Source organism: Rhyacophila brunnea, unplaced genomic scaffold, assembly GCF_057557595.1.
Source record: "Rhyacophila brunnea isolate RB1 unplaced genomic scaffold, BYU_Rbru_1.0 scaffold_7, whole genome shotgun sequence".
Classification (NCBI taxonomy): domain Eukaryota; kingdom Metazoa; phylum Arthropoda; class Insecta; order Trichoptera; family Rhyacophilidae; genus Rhyacophila; species Rhyacophila brunnea.
This window is the reverse complement of record NW_028233339.1, coordinates 14,109,237-14,131,224: the sequence shown is the minus strand read 5'-3', so window position 1 is coordinate 14,131,224 and position 21,988 is coordinate 14,109,237. Positions and strand designations below refer to the sequence as shown.

The following is a 21,988-nucleotide window of genomic DNA, read 5'->3' as shown; positions in this document are numbered from 1 at the left end:
AAAAGCGTTTTATTCGTTATTGTTTCACTGCTTTATATCTTACCTTTTTGATTGTGAATTATTCTTTATAATGTCATGATTTTTTTATGTCGATAAGTGAGTATCCAATATTACGATAAATACTCTGATTTCTACATATAATTATCAAGCATCAGAATATAAAGCTTTCATTTTACTATTGTATTGACAATTTACATTTAATATTGTTTTAATAATTGATCGAGGGGAGACGTATCCAAAAATATTAAAACGAAAAAAATACTTTTTAACGTTTTTTCAACTTTTCTTAATATTTTTTTAAATAATGTGGATGAATCATTTGATATATGGTATAAGCAAAAACCAGTATATTTTCAATCGATGCTGTGTTTTTGTTTATGAAACTAGTTATAATGTCTTTTTGTTTAGAATAACTACCGTTTTCCTGAAAAAAAACGAAAAATAATAAATGTCTATTACTACACTGAAATAAATTTTATACCGCTTTCTACTTTATGTCAAACGGTTCAGAATTTCACGTAGAGCATTATCTGTACACTAACTCAATTTGTGATTTTTGTCGAAAAGCTGCCTTTTTCCTTATGAGGGCAGAATACATTCAATAATAAATCTAGAATATATGCATTGTTATTCACGTAGATTGACATATTATAATTATTTAAAAAAAATGATAATTATTATAATTACATCATAATAGCTTTTTTTCTTAGGATTACACAATCGATTATTAATCAATAATACAGTGACATCTAATTAAAATACCTCGAAGGTAAATTATATTAAATTATTCTTCAGTAAGGTGTAGTCTTGTCTCGCCATTTGGTCAATAGATGTAACTATGAATTATCCACTGTTAGTATGCTCACCGTTAAGTTTATCGATAGAAAGTCATTATAATAAATACAATTTATAATATTTATAGAACATAATATCTAAAATGATTCATGAAATATGTGATTAGAAGTTGTTTTGAAAATAATTTCGGCATATCAGAAAGTCGCATCCCTGTTCGTAATTATGCCCGACGTACCGTGGATAAACACGGAGAATATTACTGCGTCGAGTCGGGCACATCGCGACCTGTTAGTATGATAAAATGGCTCATCGGAATTAGAAACTTTAGAAGTGTTAATATGAGGCAATGTGTCTACTCACTTCTCGTCTAGTAACAAGCTACTGACTGCCTGCTATGGAATGAGAATTAACTACTGACACGAGTATGAGATTCCACTGCTTATATAACTTGAATGATAATAATATTCACAACGAAAGTTTGGTAAAATGCATAATAATAAATAACTACCTGCCGATTTACATCGTACATTCTTCTGTCAGACGTCAATTACTGTATAATATTTTAATTGAGTATTTCATATACTACATTATCATTACCTAGGGGCGATCCACTGCTGGATGAAGGCATTCTCTATTGTTATCCACTCCCCAAGTATTCGCTTCTACGTACATCCGCTGAACATGATGGGTTCGTCGATTCAACAACTTTTATGGAGACTCTCTGCCTTTTGGGTACTACCTACCGCATGGGCCCTACAAGAGGGGGGGGGGGGGGCTGGCAGGGCGGGTTTACCGGATAAGTGAGATAAACACAAATAATAAATTAGCTTTAACAGTAAAAAGTCGCTATTATACTTCATGACCATTAACATTTTAGATTATATGATTATACGATATAATTTTTCATTATTATCTGTTGATACTTGACTACTCCATAATTAAAGTAGATTTATTAAAAGTCGCTAATAATACACCATATAAGTAGCCCTAATTTCACCTAAAATACAATTTGTAAACGTTAATGTAGTGCGTCACTGCTTTTAACCTTAGCGATAGGTAGGGGGGCCGCCAAAGATCCTATCCTGATGGTGTGGGGGGCATGACTTACCTACTGTATGACTGCATTTCTCCAGCGGTTTTCCACTCGTCGACAATGAAACAAAATACGATAGAGCAATAAAAGGGTACATACAGCAGAAGAGTACTGTCAAATTTCACCATTTGGTGTTACCAATGACTGCCATATTCTGGGGTTACCGAGTGGGTAAGCTTAAGCACTTTAGATTAGGATTCAAATTCAAATGTATTTATTTACATATAGTAAACTTTATAAATGAAAGACGTTCACGGCATGTCATTTCAAAACAAAAAAGTATAAAAAAACAAACAAATAGATGCAGTATTATAAAAACAGTACAACGAGTAAATATGGGTGGCGACAGTTGTTGAAAGAAGCCACCCCGAATAGAGGATGATCATAATTTATAATGACAATAAATGTTTGTACACCACACGACAGGTTTTGGTCAGTTTTTCAAAAACCTAACAAAGGAAATTTGTCTTGGGAAAAGATACCTATAATTTGTATAAACAGTAAAGTTATACAACGAATTATTGTATTGAAACATACCATCACTGTTCTGGCAGAAGACACTAATTCGAAAAAATGACATATTGAGTAAGTACTAAAATGTTCCTTATTTCAAACTTTACCGTCTGGAAACCTTCTTAATAAATAAACAGTCTTTATTTTAAAGTCATCCTTTTAACGATTACTTGATAAACTCACATGATAGACCATTATTTTTAACTTTTTAACAACTTCAAAGTCAAATTACTCAAAACTAGTATTCTCCAGTTAGTGTATTCTGCCAGAACAGAGACGATTATTACATTACATTACCATATTTAATCCTAAGAGGATCATATTAGCCTACACACAGCAGATGTTGTGTTAACAGATTTTTGTTTTTACACGAAATGAATGTTAACCACTTGCTCAACCTATCAGGTCGATACATATAGTATAATTAATATAAATTAATACTTTCAAAAACAGAGTAAATTAAATCAAACCTGCTCCAAGAAAGAGACGGTGGATGTACCTACCTATATCATAAGTCATGGATATGGAAATGAGAAGAGAAAACGAACACCACGGATTTATGTCGTCGAAAGAAGTAGTCCAACAATATGGCTATGTGACTTATTTATACGAATGGTAAAGTGTGATAAGTATTAATACCAAAATTCAATTAAATTTAAATTGAATTTAAATCATTGCTAATTTATTGTAAATCTAATACATATAGGACAAAATATTGCGCTGCATGCAAAGTATTAAAAATAGTTTTATGATTTTTTAAGCGACGTGACTCCACTGAATAAAGGACGAGTCCTCGTGCACTTGTGGAATAATCCGCTTCTGGATAAATCTCTGTATATTTTCTGATAACTTTGTGAATAAGTTTTATGAACACACCTCATTTCATGATAGTATCAAACTAATAATTAGGATGGATGTACAACTCTACTGTAGTGATATATAAGATATAATAGTCAACGTTTGCATTAATTTATTAATTAATGCATTTTGATACGAGTAGTTGTCTTAAAAACAATCTAAGAAATCTACATTCGTGGACGATTCCGTATTTGCACTTATCTCTCAATATTTATTAGCAAACAAAATGAGGCAAATTTAAACTTCTAAATAAACTTAATGTAGAAATTATTCCGGTTGTAAATATTCCACGCTCTATTTTAAGATTGTATCGTCTTGATTTAAGCGTATTTTGGTCCATTACTCTGAATAAATTGCTGATTTGGCAATAATTTTACGCATATAAATCTAATTAAGATGTACTTTATTAGCTTGAAATCAAGTTGGTCATGACTTTAAATCTAAACATTTCGAATTGTATCGTTCTTAATTAAATAACTTAAACTTGCATGTATAAGTATGCTTAGCATACCCAAAAATATAGTGATATCACATTGATTTAATTTGCAATGTCCATGTAAATATTGTATATAAACACCTGACTTTGAACTTACTTTAAATTTAATTATTGGCTTTTAGTTAATTAACGTTCGCTGTCGAAACTAATATATTATACATTATTTTAACCAATTAAAAGTTGATTTTTTTACAAATGTACCTAATTACATATTTTTAGATACCTTCTTTAAATAGATATTTATTAATAATATAAATCTAAATAATTTCAAAAAAACTGATTTACTAAAACTTTAAATATAAATTTGAATCATTGAGCATATACCTACACATATTTACAATCCACTACTTGTTCGTGTTATGTTTTTACAGAAAAATAAACTAGATAGGTCATACATCAAAGAAATTACCCTGTTACGTATTAGGTAATAATTTAAAAATTATATGTCAAAATACGTTTACCATCATCATCTATTTATAATACAACGTAATATATTTTATGATATTATATATTGTCCAAATTAGTAGTTAAGTATTAATATTATGTAAGTATATTATAATTTATAGATAATTTTTATCACCCAATAGTGAATAGGTAACCTGAATAAAAAACAACTAAGAAACCTTTCCACAATATACTTATCCAAAAATAATTACAAGATAAAAAGAACTATTTATATACCACGTTTTTAAATTTTCTGTTGAATCATATAAACTTGACAATTCTATTATATATGTATTAATAATTTGGGACAAATAAGGCAATTGTCAACAAATCATTTTTTTGCTATTTTGCAACAAACAAACAAACAAATATGGAATACTGAAATGTAATTTTGATTTCCATAGTAACGCACGTATATATTAATAATTTAGTTGCTAGGACCACCTCCTTAGCAACCAATAATAGTGGATTGGATTACGGATTTCTTCCGAAATAACTTTTCATACAAAACAGAATTAACTGAAAATGAATTCAATTCTACTTAAAGATGGCTAAAAGTATTAAAGGAATGCATTGGCATCGTGTTCTGATATATTCGAAAAGTTTCAAATATCTAGCTAGTCGGGAAGTTAGTTAAAAATCGATTGCAAGATTTGTACTGGATAAACAGCCACCGGACAAACAAGAATACGAGTTAAGAAAAACGTGTTAAAATAATCTTTCACAGTCCTAATTAGATGATTACTCCTGTAGAATCATAGATGATTAAACATCTTCTTTGCATGATCACAAATATTGTTATAGAGTAACTTGTAATTTGAAACGTTTCGGATTCGTTTGATCATTGGTGTAAAATTATTTTTGTCTTATGACAAATAAATATTCACAAAAATATTTGTCCATTAATAATAATTAATACTTGGGCTTAAAAATAAAGTCCCTAGCCCTCGAAAGGGCATCGTTTCAATCCATCGTCTTTTTATCTCTTGGCTGCGTTTCGCGGCGCCCATCCTTCACGTCTTCCGACGTCCTCCCGGATAGGGATGGGACGCATGCCAAACAACTAAATACTACCTATCTAAAACGATATTTTTACAAAATTATAAAAAAACTTGAATCTGAAATGTATTTATAATTATTGAAGTATGTTATTTCTTTAATTATTCCGGATAAGGTGCATTTTCACCGTGTGTACCGGAAGAACAATTAATTGTACTGTCAACATGATAATTCTTTAGTATCATAAACAGTGGCGGCTCGTCCATATGCACTGCGGAACTGCAACACCCCCAACCAAATTGAGAAAATAGAATATTAGAATTTACATAAATTTATGTATATTGTATGAAAATATCAATATTATTTAAGCATGAATTAAGCTCGCCCGCGCACAGATATATCCAATAAATATCATACACCGTGGTACTGTAGTACCGTTTTCAAACGAATATGCTCGAATGGGCGCAGGGCATGCAGCTGGGAGCTTAATCGGTACTGCAGGCCCGACAGTGTATCGCCGTTTCTACGTTCGTACGTGAGCACGCGCGCGACAGCGGAGGAAAGAAAAATAGCTTTAATGATTTATTAGCATTGTTAAAGTTTATTTCTGCAAGCAATTTATGCAAAGTTCTTTATTTTAATTACTTATTAAAACAATTAATAATTTATATTTAATTTATAATCCGAATAATTTTTTTTTTTAATCAACCGCAGCACCCCCAGATATGTTAAGATTAGATAATGAATCCACTATTATTCTGGAATATTAGTTTCATAACATTCTCGTTATATCGTTCTCCTTGCCCAATGGGAGTGCGTCGTTATAAAAATACACTGTACAAACGTATTTTTGTACCTATTTATTCTACTTTTTTAATAAACTAAAAACATGACGGTTTTTTTCTACCATTTATAACACATTTCAAAAGTTTAGGACTAATAGTCCTAGTTAGCGAACATGCCACTATTTTACCTTGAAAAAAAATCTTGAATTTAATTATCTATATGCTTTGTAACTTGCTGAAATAGCAAAAAAACACGTTTCTGTTGTATGTTAATTTTTCGTATAACTTTGTTGTAATATAATGTGTTAATGTATTGATGCAAAAATTCAAATAATGAACATACTAGATAGTAACTAGTAACGGTAAGGAGGTATTGACTGTAATGGGGTAAAGTTATCGGTACTTTATCAGTATCGAATCAAGTAATAATCGCATTATCGTTGATATGGAGACATCCTTACTCCTGGCATCTGTCCCTCTCGGATGCCTTGCCACCCCTCTCCGGCAGACCCGGCCAACCCGTACTCCTCCTATGCATAATAAATCTGTCAACTTTATATTGTGTTCATTTTATTTATGGGCCAAATCAAGTTGCCTGAGCGGCGTGTGTGAGCCGGGACCCCCTTCACTTGCGTCTAGCGCCCCCCCGAGGATTTGTTGCCCCCCTTTATTCACCCCCGGTATTTTTTGTCTTATGGGCACTAAATTATTTTAATGCAGACAGGCGCTTGTAATTTTCCCGATAATATATTATTTTTGTTTGTTATCCTTTTTCTGACATATTCAATGGAATGAATTTGGTATACATTTTTTGTGATTTATACAGAAAATGATGTCGTCACTGACTTACAAAATTCATATATCTTTCATTTAGCAATCCAATTTAATATTTTAAAGATGTATAATATACTTTATGAATAATACTAAAACATAAAAACTAGAGCAATAAAACCTGTACTTACCAGTGGTGTAGCTATTTCATACAAGAATATTCAATGCATTGGGGGCCGCCATATATGGATTGCAAGATCTCAGTCCCCTATGAATTATTTTTAATGAATAAAATTTCTCAATAATATTATGTCATTCACGTCAGATTATTTATAGACATATAGTGCCGGAAATGTCGAGAAAAGGAGGAGGAAGAACACGCGGTGAAATCCCAAAAATCTATTACGGTAATTATTCTTGATGTAAGTAGGTACCCACATAAGTTAAGTTGGATCGAGTCCACAATAGATTTCTTAGATTTCTCTACTTAAGAACATACGGGTTCTTTCCTTATGATAATGACAATAAAATGAATTTCCCGACTCGTTTTCTTCTGGGTATGCTATCAATGCAATCCCTGTCCACCCGAAGAGTGATTGTTCTTTTAAAGCATTTCTTTTTACTTCTTCGTGGGTTCATTTACAATCCGTATATACTGGCAAATATTAATTTTCATGTTCCCACCAATATCACTCGTAGCTCCACGGTCTTCAAGATATCTCGTCGCAGGACAGATGTTATGTTTCACGATGCTGTGTATCGTGCAATTTGCTTATTTGATGGCACCATAAAGGTTGATTTGTTTTTTATTAACTATATAATGTTTTTGGACGTATTAAATAGGTTAAATTTATAATTGTATATACGAGTATTATCATATTTAATATTTACACATGCTGTCTTTTCCACTTTCTTGTTATATTAGTTGTTATTTTTAATTAATATATTTTTATATATTTGTATTTATTATGTATTATGGCCCATTGACTAATAGCTGTAATGCCGTAATACTCTTTTTTATAAATAAATAAAAAATAAATAAATAAGTTTAGCATGAACCTGATTTCTGAAGATCTGAAACTGAAGTATAACAGATAGATATATTTTCTTCATAGTTTACCAAATATTAAATATGAAACCATTCTGTTTCAATTACAACTAGGGGAACCTCGCTTAAATATATTCATTGCGCACCAATATTCCTAGCTGCGACACTGATACTTTTTTATTATTATTTGATGATAAAACATGGTCATTGTAGCAAGATAATAATATTATAATATGCATTCTAACACAAACAAATATAAGCATTGGCTTAGCAATCAAAGGGTCTCAGCTCTAGACCTGTCTAAATCACATTTATATAATGATTATTTTTTACACTACGATACTAATTTATATGAATCATTTTCTCTCTATTATAATATCAGCATAATTATGAATGAATGATATTCAATACGTCCATGAAATAAATAGTTGTCAAATACTTATGAATATGATAAAACTAATTTAACGATGATTTAGGAGGCGAAAACCAAGATACATAATATTATGTTAACAAATGAACATTACTTAAAAACTTTGTACACATATTTCTATGGGTAACATTAAAAATATTGTCATATAATAATGTTTCTCTTTTTCGTATTCTTCCGCGGATGGAAAATATTGTTCATATACAGATAGACGTATTTTAGTCTGGACTAGGCCTTACATTCGATAGTTATTAAAGCTGATTATTTCGTAAGATTTTTGGCGAAAAACATATTGTTATTAAAAGTTTTTAAATAAATAGAAATTTAGGATTATAATCGATGGATTAAGCGGATGGAGCGTTTGATAATTTTACGAAAATATTAAAACTGTCAGTTATCTAATGCTATACATATATGTAGGTATGTAAAAAAATGATTGTTAGATTTTTTTTATTATATGACATATCTCGCTCACATGGTCAAATTTATATTTACACGAGACAGAGCGATAATTTTGGGGATTTTATGAACCGGAACGGCGCTCCGGTGCGTTCCGGTCCATTTCGAACCCTGGTTTGAGCGCATTTTATTTACACATTTTTTACAGTGGTTTCACAGTAAACATTATTTTTAAAACACTAACGAAAAAGGTTTATAATTTTAAAGGTTTATGCTAAAGCTGACACTCGACAGGTTTATGGGTGGTAAACGAAAACGATTCGTATTTTCTTAAATGAACAGAAATAATTCTATTTTCTTACAAGATGTACCTAAATCAAGGTACTATCTTTAGTTTAGTTTCTAGAGAATTTTCTTCCACAATATAGGGGGCGTTATGGTCGTCTCCGGTCCAGCACTGATGGTCATTGATCAGTCAAGTCAAGGCGCTCTAGAAAGATCCTCGTTCCCAGGGCCGGCACACGAAGATGGAGTGTCCGCGGGGCCCCGCCCACCCGCTCCACCGCCCGGCGATTTATATCCTACCCTCCTCTTTGTTAATTTAAAATATAAATTTGAATTATGATTTTTGATGGATACCTCCTTCTACAGCTCTCGGAGCGCTCGGCCAAGAATGATTATTATGGGATGGGATGATATATCGTCGCACGTCCGTATCTAAAAAACTCCGAAGATACAAATATATGTAAGCTATATATTTATATAATGTGTATACAAACCATTCACGTATTATTTATTATATAGACGAAGTATGAGGAAAATAAAATTACTCAAAAAATTTAGTCTGCCTTGAAGTTTAGTCAGCGAATTACATATAATTGTATTCTCTCATAATAAATAAATAAAGATGAAAGTTATGGAAAAATTATCTCTGCTTGTATTTTAATAAACAGGACGTGTGCGTCAAGCAGTGGTGTTATGCCCCTACTCCATTGGTACGCAAGTCAGACGATTTACAGTCTTTGGATTTTTCGCATGGAGCACTCAAAATCTGCGGACTTTGAAACGTGTTTGATATTTAACTCGCCGAGTTGTTATAATTCGTCCGTTAACCAATACATTAGTTCGATTTGACATTAATACGCAATAATTTGGACCAAAAAAACTTGTAATTATTCTAAAAAATATTTTAATTAATGTGAATAATTTACATGAGATTCAGCAATTATTTTTATATTGAATTAATGAAATTTTTAAAAGAAAACGTAAAGTTTGTGTTGTTTTCATTCCTATATTATTATTTTAAGCAAATCAACTCGCAAATAACACATTTTAAAACTATCGGAATATATCACGATAATATGTTTTACTATCGCAACTGTTCAAGCTCGACTTTTTTACTCGTTCGTTGATCATCAGTAGTAGACCATAGACAAGTCGGACGACTTAATTGTCCTCGGATTTTTGGTTCGTCAATGGAGCGCCTGCATTAGGGGTGCAAAACACCCGGGCGACAGGATTAAGGAGGCGACAAAAGTAAAAAACAGTTGAATAAAATGAAATAATTTATGATGAAAAAATCGCTTGCGCAATTTTCTTATAAATACGATTTACATTATAATTCATAATGTTGTATTAATTATTTAATAAGCAAGTAAAATATGTCATAAATTTTGTTATATATTTTGATGACAATAAAACATTTCTTTGACTTTTATCATATTTTAACTAAAAAACCCAATCGGCACCCACCCTTTGCACGTCCCTGGTAACAAAGGCCAATTTCTAAACTGCGTTAATTTTTATACCGACGCCAATTTTATTGTTAGTTACTATAATTTAAAATAAAAATTAGGTAATAATTACATTTTATTGAATATTTTTAAAAGAATTATTATAAATACATTTTGTACATATGTACTTAAAACTGAACTCTACCTATATTGCAAAAAAGAGTGATTCTTACAGATTTTTTTAGATGTTCAAATTGCTTTATCATGTAGATAATAATTATCTCAATGGTACAAACATATTCAGAAGAACCACATTCATTTTTTATTCATATACAAACGCTAAATTATATTTTCCCGACTTTGTCACAAATGTTGCCATAAGAAAATTGTTGCAATAGAGAAATTCACAGAAAATTTATTTTTCAAAATATGTGTTGTAGGTACTCATCTCAGTGGCGAAACCTGGAAACAATTTTTGTTTATTGTTTGTTTATAAATATAAATTAATTATATTCAGGTGCTATATATATTATTTTCAGATACGATTTATTTCGTAGTGACTATTCAATAAACTATAATTTTATAATGTAAATGTCGCTAATCTAACAAGTCATTCCAGTTATCAAAAAAGGTTTCAAATAATAACGTCCTTGAAATCTATGAAAATTTGTGGTGGGTAGGTATCTACCACATGATATTTATGAACCGTACAATCGAAACCTAAGAAAATTTCGGTTATCTTCAGGAAACTGAATAAATGCAAAAGCCGATCGTCAGAGACCAGTGATGCACAAGCCGTGGCCCGCACTACAAAGAAATATTTCCCTCAAATGGCATTGATTCCAGCCACAGGAGAAGCTAGATAGAAAAGCTGAAAATAATACGTAACTATTAAATTTAGTATAATAACATATAGGTATGTCTCGTCTAGTACCAACAATATATCATTATTATTCAACAGTTTTACCCACTGCGGCCCGTGAAAAAATATAAAATCGATAAATTCTCTCATCTTTCAAATAGGTTGTGCGCCACTGTCATAGACCAATAGCAGTTTTGGTTTATAACTTAATGATGGTCAGGCTATTGAACGCAAGAAATTCGGATTTATTCACTAATTTGATTGCATATCATTATCGGTATAGTCCAAAGAAAATCAAAATATGACGTTCATGTATGGTTGGTTCACAGACACAGCCTGAAACAGCACGCGACGAGGCACACTGGACGAGCTCATGCTTGCCCAATTGCAGGATGCCTTTACACTGGGAGAAGTCAATCTGAACTACGCGCTCATGCAGCAGCCCACTCTTCAGAGCGACCACATCAATGTGCACATTGCTCATATGCTGCGAAAACTGCAGTACAGCTAACAAGGTATAATGGAATTTGATACTTAGTCGTTTTATGTATGAAAGGAGAGCCAAAATATGATTGATTTTGGACAAATTGTGTGTATATCGGAATTATTTATAATATGTTATAAGTATCTACTTATTGTGTTAAATTTACTATTTCAGCAGTATTTCGTTTCTCATTTACGCATGTACTCGTATTACACATAACGTAATATATGGCTAATTTGGCATATTATTCAACTATATCCTTTAAACTTTCCCTTTGTATTTATCTTTAATATATGACGAATATGATGCAGATTCATAAATAAGTATTTAATTTCAACCTTAGGCATATCATCACATACAAAACATCAATAATTAAATGCACACGTTCGAGGACATAAACTCGAAATCGCAACGTACACCCTTATCTAAATGTAGGTTGATACAATTTTCCAACTATCCTAATCCATATACCCATTGCTACGTGTTTTCATCGTCATCATTCGGGGTAGATCCGCTGCTGAATTAAGACATCCCTTAGTCATCTTAGTGTGTTGCACTTTGCTGCCGCATTCTTCCACCGAACTTGAAGAGTTAAGTTGACATGTTGCTTTTATTAATCAATATGTGTATTTGGATTCATCATATGGACTATGGACCCAATGGATTGAACGAATGGTTAACACTTATGTATCGTAAAATATGTTAAGATACCGTAACACTGTGGTGCTTTGTCTTGATTATTTTATTGTTAATAATTGGTTATGCTAAATTCTACAAGATAAATTACTTACAATATTAATGAATAATAATATGAAATAAAGGAATAATAAATAGTGAATTTAGTTACCTACTTAGTCTTTAATTTTATTTTTTAATACTATTTCCACATTTTTTATTATCATTCCAAGACTGTTTTTGTCGTTATGACATCTTCAATCGGTTAATTATTTTTTGTTATTTCATTAATACCCTGCCTTTACACCGAGAAAAATAATAGTAAAAAATACTAAATATGAAACCTACTTATCCATTATCAACATGTGTAATTGGTATTAGCAACAACGTTCCTTCTAATTGTTCTAATATGTGTTTGCGGATCATAAACTAAGTAGCTACGTGCAGTAAATTTGATTCAACAAATATTCATAAATATTCATCATTTCTGCATAGATAAATTTATTCGTCAAATTATTATACTGCGAAATAAAGTAAGTACCTACCTAACATGGAAATAATAATTATTGTGAAGACTATTAGAATAATGCGGTGGTAATAATTGTCCTATAAGAAATGAGTCTGTGAAGAATGTGCAAAAGTTCGTGCAAAAATCTAGCATTGCATAAAAAAGTATTGCATACTTATACAGAATTTCTGTTTGCGAAGGTTGAAAACATTTGTGTGGATACATACCTTAGAATTAGACTCTTAGAAGGACTGTTCAGATCTGCACTGCACAATTAAATGTATTATAATCAATACCTTAATTTCAGGCATAACAAGGTTCATTCTGGAGACCGAGAGAAGAAAGCCCAATGTCCTCATTGTCCATACAAAGCTGATCATCCAGCTCGATTGGAAAGGCATCTAAGGCTGCATACTGGTGACAAGCCTTACGCGTGCCGATATTGCTCATTTTCTTGTAATAATCTGGTAAGTATATTTTTTTATATCTACAATATCCTCACAATACAATAGTTAGTCTGTCCTTCTCCTTCCCCTCTATAGTCAGTCACACTCGACCTCTCTATAATATATATTATATACCCGTCTTGTCGTTGTCTACCTAGCTGATTGCATACTATAAAATATTTTTATGTAAATACATCTATATCCTGTTTTGTAGTAATCATATCGGGAAGACAAAATTGTTGATGGACGGTTGTATTTTCACAGTTGAATTTGGTCGGTTATATACATAACTTCACCGACACACAACGTCCGACGTGGAAACAGTGATGATGCTCTTGCAGCGGCGCGTTTCTTTGACGTAGTTAGATAACGTAATCGATTCGTCAGAGGACTTAAAAGGTGGCCTCGAAACGTTTCAAAGCAGTCACACTATTATGAAATTATACCTGATTCTTAAAAAGATGTGTTATACAAATTGCGTATTAATAAAGTAATACTCAAAGTATAAGAAAATCCCTGCAACTGACGTCAAAAAATCCTATAACATGACCAATCAAATATATATCTAATTTTACACAAAAAATAAACCAGTAATATTATTATTTTGTGTCACCTTGGCACTAGGCATGAGATTAGGGAACTCAGAATTAATGGGAACTGAAATACCTAACGGGTAAGGAGTAGCAGATAACCGATCTCGAGTAAGGAAGAATCCGTAATAAACTTAAACACGTGTCAATAATACGTAGAATACTGATAACTGCTCTCGGTTTATGCATTGACGCTCATTTAATATTGGTGTATTACACACACTATTGCACGTGCATAATGCGTGTTTCATTTTCATAATTCAAAACCCTCCATCAAAATGTAGCGTATTGAATATAGCCTATCGGAATTATATTTATTATCTGTTCTGTGCATGAGATAAATTAATATTTTTACTAGGTTTGTTGGTAGTTGGAATTAATGTATGGTTTTATTTTATTTTATCATATGGGTCCTCAAAATCAATCAGTGCCTCCAAGTGCCACTCTGCTCTTGCAATGACTTTCTTAAAAATTGGAGAAGGATATAATTTGGTGTCCTTGTCCTGCTATTTTTATTGAGTTATTAGGTAGGTATAAGGTGTAAGGCTTTGTAGGTAACATATTACATTAAAGATATGTGTGGTACTTACCGCCTTTAGTTATCAAAACATTATTTCGGTGTACGGTTTTGCGTCGTTTATGGCACAAATAAATTTATGTAGGTATACGTTAATAGATCGACGGAAGAAAAGCTATGGACCGCCTCAACTATCTTCCGCGAAAAGTGACATGGAAAATTACAAGGCAACATGTTCGAAGGGAGTGAAGCGAGGTCTGCTTAAATAGATAACAGCCAGCGTTCGTTTAACGATAAGCGTATTTTTGGTGCAGGCACGATTCTCATTAAGGAAATATTGCCATACGGAAAAATATTATTTCCGTTACGACGTATAAGCAATATGTAAGGGGGAGGTTATATGAGCGAACAAAAGCAATAAGCGATACGTTACACAGCACTGGCAACAAGTCTCCACGAGTGATATTCGTGAATCTTGCGTAATTCTCGTTAACCGATGCAGGCTTTCCGTTGTGCTCGAAACGATTATACGAGCCTGTTGTTAATAAGAAATAAATAGTTTTACGATCCCGACCAGCAACGTTTTTCTTTAAGAGCATACTTCAGTGAAAAGGCAAATAATTTACAACTATAGGTGCGACGAAATTTCAGACTCGCTGCCAATCGGAGAGCGAAAGTCGATCTGTGAACACGTCAATTTGTTTTGTGATGGCGTCGGGGAAATTAATAATTATTAAATCGTGTAAAGATTACTAAAAAATGTTACCCATTTACTTGAAAAAGAAAACATGTCAATGAATATATTATTATTATTACTAATAGAACAATAAACATAACATCAAATAGACGTATGTTGAATTTTTATGACAAATTATGTTTTGTTCTGCACGCGTCGTTTGCACAATCTTCGCGTAGTCACGGTCCTTTTAGACCGTGCCCCATGTGAAGGATAGCCTTAACACAGATGATGCCATCAATTCGTCAGAATATTTTAATGGGAGACTCAAACCAGTCATACAATTATTAAACTGTACAAAAATCTTTAAAATATGCGTATTTCTTACAAATTGAATAAAAAAAAATATTACCAACATCCCTACAATTAAGATCAAAGTGGCTTATACTTGTATGTGATTGTAGAAAAGAGATACATTGATTGTTGATTGATTGACTAGATAAGTTGGTAGTTGGAATTTATGGTTCGTAATATATTTTTATATTGAGTGCCTCAAAATCAATCAGTGCCCCGGGCCTCCACGTCCCCAAATCCCCAAAGCCCGTCGCTAAAATGACATATTATTGAAAACCAAAATATACAATGAAAGGATCTTATGCAAAGAAAATTCCCACACACGGATTTTTTTTTCATATGGATCATTATAATATACAAACAACCATACAATATTATCAGGGGACACAGAATTAATGCGAACTGAAATACCTAACGGGTGTGGAGTAACAGGCAACCGATCTCGAGTGTGGAAGAATATGGGATAAACTTAAATACGTGTCAAGAATACGTAATTCTAAGCTTGTCTTTCGTTCTGACAACTGCTGTAGGTTTATGCACTGGCGCTCATTCAATATTGGTGTATTTGAAGGTTGGAACACACGCTATTGGACATCTATAATGTGTGTTTCATTTTCATAGGACACTCACACATTCAAAACCCTGATTCAAAATGTAGTGTATTGGGGATAGCATATGTGAATTCTATTTATTAATCTGTTCTGTGAATATTATCAATACATTATAATATGTAGGTAATGAATCAGTGGCAGTATCTGTATATTCCACAGATATGACAGGGGCTTCAACAATTTACCAAACATCTTTAATAAATGAATATATTTTTCTCAAATTGTCACCTTAATTTCTTCTACCTAGATGTTCAGACCTAGTAATAAAGAATCACTAATTATTTTTATTTATTTAATGAGAATTATCTTTAGTGAATTCAGGACAAGAAAAATCGGTACAAGTCGGTTTACGGGAAGCCAGGTGGGAACCGCGCCAATTTTCATAGACGATTTTGGCAAAAATCATTCAAAATTCAAGAATGAAAACCTAACCTAACCTAACTTAACCTACCTAACAAATAATCTAGTATGCAGTCTATTCTCAAAAATTGTTTACCGCATGCTTCCCTTAAACCAGGGGGAAGCAAACTTTTTGGATGGAGGGCCAAATTCAATAATTCAAAATGAGCGGCGGGCCGCAAATAAAATACCATTTTTAGATAATATATACACTATTTATTATCACGAAAAATAAACATTACAAAAAAATATTGAGAAGAATGAAACTGTTGCACATTTTTTTAAATTCAAGTGTTAATTTTGCAGTTGATATTCTCAAAACTGCTTGTAAATGGGCATCGGAGATATTCGATCGTAAAAATTTTTTATTGAGGTTCATGATCGAAAATGTTTGTTCACATAAATATAAGTTGATTCAAAAATAACGAACATTTTTCTTGTATAATCTTTAAGTTGGTCGAATTTGTCTGAATTAAGGGCATTGTAAAATTTGGAGATTTCTTCACGACGATGCAATTCTCTTAAATCAGTGTCACACTGCAGATCAATAATCTCAAGTTGTAGCTCTGTCGGTACACTATCAATGAAATTGATTGAAAATGGATCGCGTACTATTGCTAAGCTTGTCTCAATTTTTCAGAAGTCACCAAATCTTTGTAAAAAATCGTCACTCAGAGCTTTAATAATTTTACCATATTCTTCAAATTTATATTCTGGTATATTCAGCTACTTCAAAGTTGGAAAGTGGTCCACGTTGTTATTCGATATTTGTCGAAGGAATGACTTGAGTTTTAATTGAAATCCATTCAAACTTTTTACCATATCATGGGCATATATTTTTTTTCCTTGCAACGCGGAGTTAAAAGTATTTAAATGTGTCACGATGTTCAATATAGAAAATAGTGGTTACATAGTGTGAGACGAGACTCAAGGAAGACGTACTGAGATAATATATAAATTTACGAAACAACAAATTCTTCAAATTTTAATCTATTGTCAATATTTTTTTTAAATATATATAAAAGTTATTCGTCATCAGAAGTACAATTAATGATGGCGGGCCGCAGTTTGCCCCCTCCTGCCTTAAACGCTTAAACCGACAAGAACCGCTTTTTCTTGTCCTTAATTCGTGAAAAATTGGATGCGGAGCTATTCAATTGTTTTTTTTAATATATTCACTTCTTTCAATGGCGCCATATCTTTTTAAACCCTCTATATCGCAATTTTCCAGCTGATCGAGCCCATTCTTCATTCATATAAAGTAGTGTCACTAATGTTCTCAATCAAACAATCCAAAGTACCTATTCAATCAAAAATCTTCATAAGTTATTGCGAACATGACGTAACTGCATTGGATTCAAAGTATAAGCAGTAACTTGCACTACGATCGAAACTCACAAGTTCGTGCCTCGGCCTTACTATGTAGATGGCTTTGAGACATGGACTCCACAATATGAAAATATTTAGTTTATCGACCTTTTCCAATTCAAAAATAAATATCGACATTATTGATTATTTTCTACATTCGTCAAATTAGACATTATTTAGCATTATTAAAATATTGTATTGCTTTCAGAATAGTCGCGAAATTCCGACCCGGCACGCCGGTATCATTCTCATTCGTCATGCACATCACTATCAAGTTATAATCCTGAAACGAGCCCCTTATTAATAAGTTAGACAGACAGCACTGGCGATTTGCTTAAATCATATCAAGTAGGATATATTTTAGTGTTGGGAGTCCTCGCTGTGACGAACCTGTTATTTAATATTTTTCCATGATTTAGTTTCGCGAGGCATCTCACATAATTAATGCCCCGGCTCGCTAATGAATATTGGCACTCATCTTATTCCCGTGGTAGAAATTTATTCAGGCGTTCGCGCTTTTTAATGGCTGAACGCATTTTATGTGTGCTTAACCGAGGCGATTTTGCGGTGAACGCACTGGGTACTGGCTGTATATCTGATTCGATCGGAAAATAAGTCTTCGAAGAATATGGAAGCTCGATAATTACTTTTCAATGCGTGATATAAAGAACTGCGGCAACTAAATAACTCGTTGAAATATGCGCCGTACGACTGGCAATACTAATCAAACCATTATGGCTATGCGCAATTATTAATACTACCTATATAATATGTTTGTAATACAATTTCTACAATATCTAAATTGTAAATTGATTCAATTTCTAAGATTGAAATCATCTAAAATAATATCAGCATTTCTCAATTCATTTTAGTCACGGAACCCCATTTTTACCACGTTTTTCTTAGCTCGTATTCTTGTTTGTCCGTGGTTGTTCATCCAGTACAAATCTCGCAATCGATTTTTAACTAACTTCCCGACTAGCTAGACATTTGAAACTTTTAGAATATATCAGAAAACGATTCCGATGCATTCTTTTAATACTTTTAGCCATCTTTAATAAGTAGAATTGAATTCATTTTCAGTTAATTCTGTTTTGTATGAAAAGTTATTTCGGAAGAAATCAGTAATCCAATCCACTATTATTGGTTGATAAGGGGGTTCCTAGCAACTAAATTATTAATATATACATGCGTTACTATGTAAATAAAAATGACATTTCAGTATTCTATATTTGTTTGTTTGTTGCAAAATAGCAAAAAATGATTAGTTGACAATTGCCTTATTTGTCCTAAATTATTAAAACATAGAATTGTCAAGTTTATATTATGATTCAACTGAAAATTTAAAAACGTGTTATATAAAAAGTTCTTTTTATCTCGTAATTATTTATATTATGTTGTGAAACATAACAGAACCTTTTAAATATGTTATCGTTATGTAACAAAAATAATTGGCGCAGGCAAAAAAAATGTCACAGCTGATTTCCTTTTTAATGTGTTAAATTTGGAAAATATTTCATTTTTATCATGTACCTATCTCTCAAAAATGATTTTTCCTTGAAGCGATAATATTAAATTACTACTACATTTTGATCTAATGAATATTATTTCAGCGAAATTTTATAACTAACTAGCTGAAGTACCCGGCTTCGCACAGGGTCGCTTCGTGGGTATATTTATCTTAGATATTTAAAAAATAATAAGTGGTAATTGTTTTTTTAATATTAAAATATCGGTGTAATACAATATGGCAATATGAAAATAATTCTAATAGGAGTAAATGTCAAACAAAAGACCAGTAAATTAAAATCGAATCCAAAATATGCAAACGTTATTAGTAGTAAAAAAAAATCAAAATTGCATTGAACAAACAAACAATAAACGTTGAATTTAATACTAATTTAGAAACCTTCGCAGGTGTGCGCACAACAACTGACAAAAGTTTCATCGCAATCGGACGAATGTTATAGGAACGCATACGAATAGAAGAAGATGATTTTCTAATTCAGAAATCTTCGTGGGCATGCGCACGACAACTCACAAAAGTTTCATTGCGAATAGAAGAAGATAAAATAGAAGAAGAAGGAGATGGTTATTCTAATTCAGAAACCTTTGCGGGTTTTAGCACAATTATTGACGAAAGTTTTATTGCAATCAGATGAATGGAATAGAAACGCATACGAATAAAAGAAAATAGAATGATGAAGAAGAAGAAGATGATGATTTTTCTAATTCAGAAACCTTCGCAAGTGTTGGCACAACCACTAACGAAAGTTTCATCGCAATCGGATGAATGGTATAGGGACCATACAAATAAAAGAAGATAGAATGATGAAGAAGAAGATGGTTGTACTCATTCAGAAACCTTCGCGGGCGTGCGCACAACAACTGGTCAAAATGTCATCACAATCGGATAAATGGCATAAGAACGCATACAAATAGAAGAAGAAAAGATGGTTGTACTAATTCAGAAACCTTTGCGGGCGTGCGCACAACAACTGGTCAAAATTTCATCGCAATCGGATGAATGGCGTAAGAACGCATACAAATAGAAGAAGAAAAAGATGATTGTACTAATTCAGAAACTTTTGCGGGCAAGGGTACAACACTTTATCAAAATTTCATTGCAATCGGATGAATGGTATAGGAACCATACGAATAAAAGAAGATAGAATGAAGAAGAAGAATAAGAAGATGATGATTTTTCTAATTCAGAAACCTTCAGAGGTGTGCATACAACCACTTACCAAAATTTCATTGCAATCGGATGAATGGTATAGGAGCCATACGAATAAAAGAATATAGAATGAAGAAGTAGAAGAAGATGATGATTTTTCTAATTCAGAAACCTTCATAGGTGTGCATACAACCACTTACCAAAATTTCATTGCAATCGGATGAATGGTATAGGAGCCATACGAATAAAAGAATATAGAATGAAGAAGTAGAAGAAGATGATGATTTTTCTAATTCAGAAACCTTCATAGGTGTGCATACAACCACTGATGAAAATTTCATTGCAATCGGATGAATGGTATAGGAACCATACGAATAAAAGAAGATAGAATGAAGAAGAAGAAGATGATAATTTTTCTAATTCAGAAACCTACATGGGTGTGCATACAACCACTTACCATAATTTCATTGCAATCTGATGAATGGTATAGGAACCATACGAATAAAATAAAATAGAATGAAGAAGAAGAAGAAGATGATGATTTTTTAAATTCAGAAACCTTCATGGGTGTGCATACAACCACTTACCAAAATTTCATCGCAATCGGATGAATGGTATAGGAACGCATACGGGACAGACAGACAGACAGACAGACATACAGACAGACAGACATTCATTTTTATATATTAGCCTATACTCTTCGCGCAAGTGCAAGCAATAAGTTGACAAAGTTTTATCGCAATCGGATGAACGGTATGGCTGCGCATTAAATACGAACAAACAAACACACAAATATTAATTTTTATATATTAGATAAATGTTTATTAATTGAAATCTATGATCCAGAAAATATATCAACAACTCTTTTTTTAGTGAAGACTACTTTTCATGCTACCGGCAGGGCCGGATTTACACTCAAAGGGACCATAGGCTAAAACATATTGATCCTCCCAGAAAAATATTTCATTAAAATGACATTTCAGAAAATATTCAATAGGTACTTATATGTGCTTTTTTGCTGCACGTTTTTCAAACACGTTTGTTTTGGCTGATGCTTGCAAAATTGATGATGTTTGCAGTTGCATAACGTCTGAACCACAGAACAGATTATAAATGGAATTCCGATAGGCTATCCCCAATACACTACATTTTGACGTAGGCTTTTGAATGTTAAGTGTCCTACGAAAATGAACCACGCATTATAATAGACGTGCAATAGTGTGTATTGCAACCGTCAAATACACCAATATTTAATGAACGTCATTGCATATATAGAGAGCAGTGGTCAATATTCGACATATGACGTACTCTTGACACTTATTTTTTGGACATTTATTTTAAAATTTTCTTCGGTGGAATTTTTTTTTTTTATTTAACATTAATAATAGTGTAGGTATTTCACTTAAAGTAGCTACTTACCTTTGTCGTGCTTTTGGATGATGCGAATCCTTTCACGCACG

General features: G+C 32.3%; 1 protein-coding gene across 1 annotated transcript in view; it reads left to right on the top strand.

The window, feature by feature from the left end:
- The window catches only part of LOC147064530 (uncharacterized), a 179,247-nt gene that overhangs the window by 146,261 nt on the left and 10,998 nt on the right, over positions 1-21,988 (top strand). The window contains exons 4-5 of the mRNA XM_085958222.1: positions 11,553-11,738; positions 13,198-13,357. Of these exons, the coding sequence (XP_085814348.1) occupies positions 11,553-11,738; positions 13,198-13,357 (346 nt within the window). The remainder of the gene's footprint in view (positions 1-11,552; positions 11,739-13,197; positions 13,358-21,988) is intronic.